The sequence below is a fragment of the Naegleria gruberi genome (assembly GCF_000004985.1).
Source record: "Naegleria gruberi genomic scaffold NAEGRscaffold_156, whole genome shotgun sequence".
NCBI lineage: Eukaryota > Heterolobosea > Eutetramitea > Acrasida > Naegleriidae > Naegleria > Naegleria gruberi.
This window is the reverse complement of record NW_003163179.1, coordinates 4474-13412: the sequence shown is the minus strand read 5'-3', so window position 1 is coordinate 13412 and position 8939 is coordinate 4474. Positions and strand designations below refer to the sequence as shown.

General features: G+C 32.9%; 3 protein-coding genes across 3 annotated transcripts; 2 read left to right on the top strand and 1 right to left on the bottom strand.

Annotated features, from left to right (window-relative positions):
• Positions 1 to 586: 586 nt before the first annotated feature.
• NAEGRDRAFT_76449 (uncharacterized protein) lies at positions 587 to 4257 on the top strand (the record flags this gene model as incomplete). The annotated part of the gene is made up of 5 exons (XM_002668592.1): positions 587 to 929; positions 985 to 1544; positions 1719 to 2256; positions 2367 to 3201; positions 3291 to 4257. 5 exons carry the CDS (start codon positions 587 to 589, stop codon positions 4255 to 4257), a joined length of 3243 nt encoding a protein of 1080 aa, XP_002668638.1.
• Positions 4258 to 4396: 139 nt separating this feature from the next.
• NAEGRDRAFT_76448 (uncharacterized protein) lies at positions 4397 to 6724 on the bottom strand (the record flags this gene model as incomplete). Its single annotated transcript, XM_002668590.1, has 6 exons — positions 4397 to 4446; positions 4491 to 4675; positions 4796 to 5120; positions 5321 to 5372; positions 5411 to 5682; positions 5938 to 6724. 6 exons carry the CDS (start codon positions 6722 to 6724, stop codon positions 4397 to 4399), a joined length of 1671 nt encoding a protein of 556 aa, XP_002668636.1.
• Positions 6725 to 7244: 520 nt separating this feature from the next.
• On the top strand, positions 7245 to 8351 carry NAEGRDRAFT_54686 (uncharacterized protein; the record flags this gene model as incomplete). Its single annotated transcript, XM_002668591.1, has 1 exon — positions 7245 to 8351. One exon carries the CDS (start codon positions 7245 to 7247, stop codon positions 8349 to 8351), a length of 1107 nt encoding a protein of 368 aa, XP_002668637.1.
• Between the last annotated feature and the right edge of the window lie 588 nt (positions 8352 to 8939).

Sequence of the window (8939 nt, the reverse complement as noted above, 5' to 3'; positions counted from 1 at the left end):
ACTCTTGATGGTTGGTGGAGTATTTTGTTGTTGGTAATTTTTGTTAACAATATCAACAACAACAACAACTCTTGAAACAACAATCCTACAACAATTATTATGATTTTCACGAATAGATTCAAAAATGTTTAAACCTAGAGTGTCGAGTAATCACATATGGACTCTCACCAGTGAACTCTCATCATAATCTTCTTACAATAAATGTAAGGTTTGGTGATGTTGTGCATGATGTTCCGTGTAGTTGTGTTGCTGTGGTTGGTCTCATCATATTTTTGAAAAAGAGGTATTTTTTATAAAATAATAAATAATTAAAATATGTGATGAAAACTGTAAATTACGATTTTATGAAAAAAATAACAAAATTAAAGCGTATTATCATATTCATATGTAGAATTATTTCGGAATGGTGTTAGTGGTGTTAGTGGTGTTGTGGAACAACGAACAGTAATTGTTATCATTGATAGGATTGCTACCATCCTTTAGTATTAAAACGTGATAGAATGTGTTCTTCAGTGTGTTGGTCATGTAATACCATCACGTTTCAAAAAACAAAAACAAAAAAATTCCTTTAAACATTGTTTGAACAATGCTTGCACCACAGAAACGAGTTAGTGATTTTGGAGATGGTGGACAAATAGATCAAGTTCAAGTTGAAGAAACCACACCAAATCTTATAACTTCCATCATACGATTGAAACAATTTCGCATCAAAGGACGATCATTTGAATTTCAAGAAGTGTTCGAAAATCCAAAAAGTGATACTTTGGTTTGTAAATGTTTGGGTGATGATGGATATGAATACGTTGTTAAAATTGTTAAACTAATTGATGGAATATTTCCAAGTAATGATCTGAATGGTACTTATTCAGATGGTTATCAAGTAGGAGAATGGAGATTTGCTGCAACTGTGAAAAAGTTGTTCGATTCTAGTGGTAACTTATGAGGTTTCGGAACTAATTGGTGAAGAAATTGTACTTGTATCAGAATATAGAGGAATGGATATGAAAAAATATGGAAAGAACAAATCAGGAAAATTGTTCTTGTGTGAAGCGCTTCAAATTTTAATTAGAATTGCTAATGCATTATGTCGACTCCATGAGCATAAGCATAATATAATTCATAGTGATATCAAACCTGCAAACATCTTTATTAGCTTTGAACCAACCATTTATTCATTTGATGTCATTGATGCTGCATTGGGTGATTTGGGAATAGCCAGAACTGTTTCATCAAAAAGTCAGCCAATTTATTCATCTACTAATATATTTTCTACTCCTGATACTGCAGACACATACTTAACACATCACGGAACATGTGGTTATATTGCACCAGAATGTTTTAAAGGAGAACAATGTGTATTAAGTGATGTCTGGAGTTTGGGAAGAGCCATGCTGTGGCTGTTGTTTGCTAGAAAAATAGATGAAACACAGTCTCATGCTGAAGTGCTAATGAAATTGCAAGAAGATATTCAAAAAATAGACTTGTTAGATGACAATAATATTTTAGAATTAATAGAAAGGGGAAATCTGGAGAAAGATGTGACCGTATGGAGAGAATTATTATTAATACTTAGAGGCATGTTAGATGAATCATTGGAGAAAAGGTTTTCTGCTAACAGAATATTGGAGGCCATTTTTGATATACATTTATCAGGACCAATCACAATACCACACCAAATACATACACTCTACCGATTTCGTAAAAATCGTTGTATACAGTTACTTTGTGTATTACAAGGGGTTTCGTTGCATCTACTATCAAAGGATAATAGAGAAGTTGTATTGGAAGCAGTTAAACAAGATGGCTTGGCATTTAAATATGCTGATAAATCATTAAGAAAAGATAGAGAAATTGTATTGGAAGCAATTAAACAAAATGGACGTGCACTTGAATATGCTGATGAATCATTAAGAAAAGATAGAGAAATTGTATTGGAAGCAATTAAACAATATGGCTTTGCACTTGGATATGCTGATGAATCATTAAGAAAAGATAGAGAAATTGTATTGGAAGCAATTAAACAATATGGCTTTGCACTTAAATATGTTGATGAATCATTAAGAAAAGATAGAGAATTTGTATTGGAAGCAGTTAAACAAAATGGCTTTGCACTTAAATATGTTGATGAATCATTAAGAAAAGATAGAGAAATTGTATTGGAAGCAGTTAAACAAAATGGATGTGCACTTGAAGATGCTGATGAATCATTAAGAAAAGATAGAGAAATTGTATTGGAAGCAGTTAAACAAAATGGCTGTGCACTTAAAGATGCTGATGAATCATTAAGAAAAGATAGAGAAATTGTATTGGAAGCAGTTAAACAAATTGGCGTGCACTTAAATATACTGATGAATCATTAAGAAAAGATAGAGAAATTGTATTGGAAGCAGTTAAACAAAATGGACGTGCACTTGAATATGTTGATGAATCATTAAGAAAAAATAGAGAATTTGTATTGGAAGCAGTTAAACAAAATGGCTTTGCATTTAAATATGTTGATGAATCATTAAGAAAAGATAGAGAAATTGTATTGGAAGCAGTTAAACAAAATGGCTTTGCATTTAAATATGCTGATGAATCATTAAGAAAAGATAAACAATTTGTATTGGAAGCAGTTAAACAAAATGGCTTTGCACTTAAATATGTTGATGAATCATTAAGAAAAGATAAAGAAATTGTATTGGAAGCAGTTAAACAAAATAGACGTGCACTTGAAGATGCTGATGAATCATTAAGAAAAGATAGAGAATTTGTATTGGAAGCAATTAAACAAAATGGCTTTGCACTTAAATATGTTGATGAATCATTAAGAAAAGATAGAGAATTTGTATTGGAAGCAGTTAAACAAACTGGCTTTGCATTTAAATATGCTGATGAATCATTAAGAAAAGATAAAGAAATTGTATTGGAAGCAGTTAAACAAAATAGACGTGCACTTGAAGATGCTGATGAATCATTAAGAAAAGATAGAGAAATTGTATTGGAAGCAATTAAACAAAATAGACGTGCACTTGAAGATGCTGATGAATCATTAAGAAAAGATAGAGAATTTGTATTGGAAGCAGTTAAACAAAATGGATGTGCACTTGAAGATGCTGATGAATCATTAAGAAAAGATAAAGAAATTGTATTGGAAGCAGTTAAACAAAATAGACGTGCACTTGAATATGCTGATGAATCATTAAGAAAAGATAGAGAATTGTATTGGAAGCAGTTAAACAAAATGGCTGGCCGATTACAAAGGCATTTTTGAAAGAAAAAGACAAGCCAAAATATTTAAAACAAGATAGACAAATTGTATTGGCAGTTATCAAACAAAATATTAGTGCACTTGAAGATGCTGATGAATTATTAAGAAAAGATAGAGAGTTTGTATTGGAAGCAGTTAAACAAAATGGATGTGCACTTGAATATGCTGATAACTCATTAAGAAAAGATAAAGAATTTGTATTGGAAGCAGTTAAACAAAATGGACGTGCACTTGAAGATGCTGATAACTCATTAAGAAAAGATAGAGAAATTGTATTGGAAGCAATTAAACAAAATGGACGTGCACTTGCATATGCTGATAACTCATTAAGAAAAGATAAAGAATTTGTATTGGAAGCAGTTAAACAAAATGGCTTTGCACTTGAATATGCTGATGAATTATTAAGAAAAGATAGAGAAATTGTATTGGAAGCAGTTAAACAAAATGGACGTGCACTTGAATATGCTGATAACTCATTAAGAAAAGATAGAGAAATTGTATTGGAAGCAATTAAACAATATGGCTTTGCACTTGAATATGCTGATGAATTATTAAGAAAAGATAGAGAAATTGTATTGGAAGCAGTTAAACAAAATGGCTTTGCACTTGAAGATGCTGATGAATCATTAAGAAAAGATAAAGAAATTATATTGGAAGCAGTTAAACAAACTGGATGTGCACTTGAATATGCTGATGAATTATTAAGAAAAGATAGAGAAATTGTATTGGAAGCAATTAAACAAAATGGATGTGCACTTAAATATGTTGATGAATCATTAAGAAAAGATAAAGAAATTATATTGGAAGCAGTTAAACAAACTGGATGTGCACTTAAATATGCTGATGAATCATTAAGAAAAGATAAAGAATTTGTATTGGAAGCAGTTAAACAAAATAGACGTGCACTTGAATATGCTGATGAATCATTAAGAAAAGATAGAGAATTGTATTGGAAGCAGTTAAACAAAATGGCTGCCGATTACAAAGGTTTTTTTGAAAGAAAATGATATTATTGCCAAAATATTTATAAAAGTTAGATTCAATGATTTGCATTTCATCATTATTGAATTGATTGAATTGAATTGATTGATTGAATTGAAAATTTATATTCGAATAAATTAAATATGTAATTAAAACAAAACAAACTTACTTTCCCATAATCATGTATTTTACATTATTCATTAAAAGTGCATCTCCTGAAAAATTGAATTAACAATAAATGTTTGAACTAAGTACCTACCTTTTGAAAATTGATAACCAAATGATCTCGTTCTAAATGAGAAGAGTTGGAAAATCTTCCAACATTGGAGTGCCTTGTGATCCATATTCACCTTACCATTCTTAATGGTGGAGATGATTGTACCAATTGCATCCTCTAAAACAAATGTACTCGTAGCATAGAGTGGTCCAGTATTCCAAATTGAACTATATTATTGTATAATATCATGGAATATGAATGCATTGTGTGGTATTATTGAGTGGAAGTGGGTCAACATTGACGGTGGTGATGATAATCAGTGTCACCGCTAAATTGTTACAACTTACTCTGGAAAATGTTTTACCGAATGTGTAGCCAATGTACAACAATTAGAGCCAAACTCCTTTTCAACATTTTGAAGTAGAGTGCTAACTTCATAGTCGAACAATTTGATTCGAGTATTGTCCTTTGGGAAGGGATTCATAATGGTAGAGATGAGATCTTTAATTCCAACCATGATTGAATAATGGGCTTGACTCAAAATTCCTTGAAAAGCTGATGTACAATAGGCAAATATCATGTAAAACTCAATGGCTTTATAGTGAGCCAAATTACTCAAATCTCTCACTTGTCTGTGATACATGGAAGGAGTATTGATAGATAAGAGGTTTTCTTTTGGAAAAGAATGAAAAGTTGATATTAAAACATACATAATTTGTGTGAATGTCATGTTAATATATTATATAATGGAATTATTGTTGTTGTTATTAATTGTTATTAATATTATAATAATTTCACGATATAATTATATTGTTGGTGTTATAATAATTTGAATTGTTACAACAATATAATAATTTGAAAGCGCAACTTACTATTAATATCTGGAAGGTGTCTATCATAGAGAACAACAATTCTATTGAGTACCTTCCTTCCAAGAGATTGTGCAATACATCACAACTCACCTGTGTTGTCCCTCTAAAATAGGGTAACCTTAATAGAATGGAAACACCCGAAACTCCTTCAAAGGATGGAATTTCATTCTTGTACAGTTTGATAAAATTTGGTTTCATTTGTTCCCAATTTCGTGTAATTGGGTTACCTTGGCCACTGCTATTGCAACCACTAATGGATGAATAAATAACACCTGTATCTTTATCCTTTCTACCAAGAAGGTTACAGAACCGACAACCATTGCACCCAGCATGTCCAATTTCTAACAATTCTTGAATGGAGACTAAATCTAATCATGTTAAACAATCTCACCTTTAGAGTATAGGTAGAGTTGTTATTATGTGGATCCTTCATCTCAACACCCCTATCTAGCAAGATTAATTCACTGATAAAATTGTGTAAGAGAACTTTGTATGGAATGGAATGGTTTGCATAGGCAAGAAGAAAGCTTACCGTTATGAGAATCGAGTTTCCAAGGGCAGCTCATTGATCCAAGCAAGGAGAGGATTGATGCTCTTATTTGTTGATTTTGTAGCACATGCACCATCAGTACCAGCACTCAGTGTGAGGCAAAGAGCATTATCATCCCACCAACCATTACCTGTAATTCTTTCGTATTCTGTTGAATCACAACAATCTGCTATTGTTTGAAGATGTTGAGCAGTAGTAGTGGTACTATTTCCAATTCTTGTTGTTGTTGTTGCTAATGATTGAGGTGGAGATTGATTTGATGTAATTGTTGAATGTAATGTTGTTGTTCTTGTTGTTGTTAATGAGGGGTGAGAAAGAAAGCTTGGTCTTTTTACAACCTCTTTCAATTTGGCTAATCCAGTTATTTCCACCAATTCTGAAATACAGGATTTGAAGGACTTATGCCAATAGTAAGGTGACTTTCCAATCTTTGCCTTGCAGATGCTACATTCACCTCCTCTAGGAATGATTTGCTCATGACTAGCACAATAATAGACTTGCTCGTAATCCTTCTTTACATTTTCAATCTTGTTGAGGATTGTTTTTAGTTTGGGTATTCTCTTGTTGAGGATTGGTCCAAAGATCGAGTTGATGATTGTGATTAGAGTGTTCATATTGGCTTTTGAACTCTTTGATTCAGCAAAGTATTTGGCTAGAGTGAGAGACATGTCTGTGAAGGTATGCTCTGATCCTTTGAAGAGAGGTTTATCATCTTCGAGAAGTGAGTCTCTAGCCTTCTTTAAGAGTCCACTTTGCAATGCTTGAAGAAAATCCAATCCTTCATAATCATCATCATCAACACGATGACTATTGCTCATCACTGTATCAATTCCACCCAATTCTAATTCGTGCATAGTTTGATGATTAATATTGGTTTCTACTTGACCTGTAGAAGGAATCTGATGACTTGGTACATGATGATGATAAGGGTCGTATTGATGATGATGACACTGACAACCAAGAGTAGAGCAATTAAAAGAATGTTGAGGTTGTTGAGGTTGTTGTTGATGATTGAGGCTGTTATTATTACTTTTTGCTAATTGTCGATTTCGTCTCTTCATTGCAAGAAACTCTAATATAACATCCTCCCTTCCACTTTCCAATAGTCTCTTCTTCTTAGCCTTTGTTAAGGTAGTGTTTGTTGAGGTTCTTTGTATGGATGTTAATGATAAACGCATGATGAGTGACACAAGTCTGTTCTCACACAAGGCTTTAATCTTGAAAAAGTTGAAACTTGTTAGATCCAACATCCAACTACCTCTACATCCAGAAGCATACTGTGACAAGTGATAATCTTCTCAAGAATAAGCCTGAAGGGCCTATTAGTGTAATACTTGTTGTTCCTTATGATGAATGTTATGTGTAGGAAAAGTCATGGGATTTGTAAGTAATGATGATACCCAGATGCAAATCTCTGTCAGTGCTGTGGAGACAAACTCTAACTTGGTTTTCAATAATGCAGAGTTTATAGTTGGTGCCGTGTTGAATTGGAAATGGAATGAATTAGCCATAGACTTTGCTGATCTCCATAAAACTTCGGCTAGTTCACTTGTCAATATGACAACCTTATTGGATCCAAAGAATAATCATGTTGATAATTCAGACATTTTTGGTCCTTCACCTCCAACAGTGTTTTCAACCATTTCACAAAATGTTATTCCTCATCTATCTCAACAACAACCATCACAACCACCATTGGCAACATTATTTACACCATCGTCATCCCTTCCTACATCATCAAGAATGACTCAACCATTTGGTAACATTTCAAGTTTTCCTTCTGCTCCTCATGTTAATATATATAGTGGTGCTGTTGTTGGTGGAAGCGCAAGTAGTTCTGAAATTATTTCTAATTTTTCAATTCCAAGTTTTTCGGGAGGAACTATTCCTAGTTTTTCCAGTTGTGGTCCTACAAACAACATGATTCATTCCACAACATTTGAATTTCAGCAAAAAAAGTATGAAGAAAGAATAGCCCAATTAGTTCAAGAACGTGATGAACTTGCTCAAAGAACTGACCAACTTGTTTTGGAATGTGATACATTGAAGAAATTGAATGAGGAGCTAGTTAAATCCGAATCAGAGGCCAAAAAGAGAACTTCTCAAGTCGAATTCCATTTTAAACAAAAGAAGAGAAAGGTCAGGGAAGCTTTAGCAGCAGTCTGGGTAGAAGATGAAGATGAGGTATGTAAAGCAACCTCCTTCACATTCAGAGGAAACACTTACTCTCTCACACCAATACAACAAGTAGAAGTGAAAACTATTGGTCAATTTGGTATGGCTGTTGATAAACTTGTGGAGATGTTCCATTTAGAAAAACCTCCATACTCAAATAATGATTTGAAGGAATTGGAAGTGGCTGCAATCAAGCTTACTACTGTCGATGCCGTTGAGGATCAGAAGGTAAAAAAGAAGAGATTTGATAATTATCGTCAGACTAGAAAGAAAGCCCAGCAAAAGAACAGTGATAGTAGTAGTTAACACTCTCTCTGAAAATCCATCAGAAGGAGAGTAAGAGTTGTTGCTGTGCTGATTATTTAAAATCATCATGAAGTGTCCTGAATGAACACTGGCTTTAATTATATTCCATCACCACCAATTGTAAATTATAAATATATATATTGAACACATTTATCCGAATTAATAGTTGGTTTGATCCTACTAGGGTTATGATGATTTGATAAGCATGATGATGATGAAGATTTTTTTAAAATTATTTTATTACCCATTACAATGACAAAAAGCCAAGGCCGTAAAAATTCAGCCATACAGAGGCGGGCCTGCAATTTGGTAGTCTTTGTAATGTTTTAAAAAAAAATGTAACAACACTGAACCTAGCATATCACTCTGCTGGTTACTCATCACAAACAAACAACAAAAAAACAATCAAATGCCAGCCACCATCAAAACAATCAAGAGTAGAAAAAACTGTACTAACTACTTCATCAATTACGATCGTGAATTCTTTGAACAACAACAAGAGAAGAAAACCAAGACACCAAAAGAGAAGGTATCGAAGGGGAGGGTTGTATCAAGTAGAGGAATCAAGAAGAGCAGAAGGAGTAATAT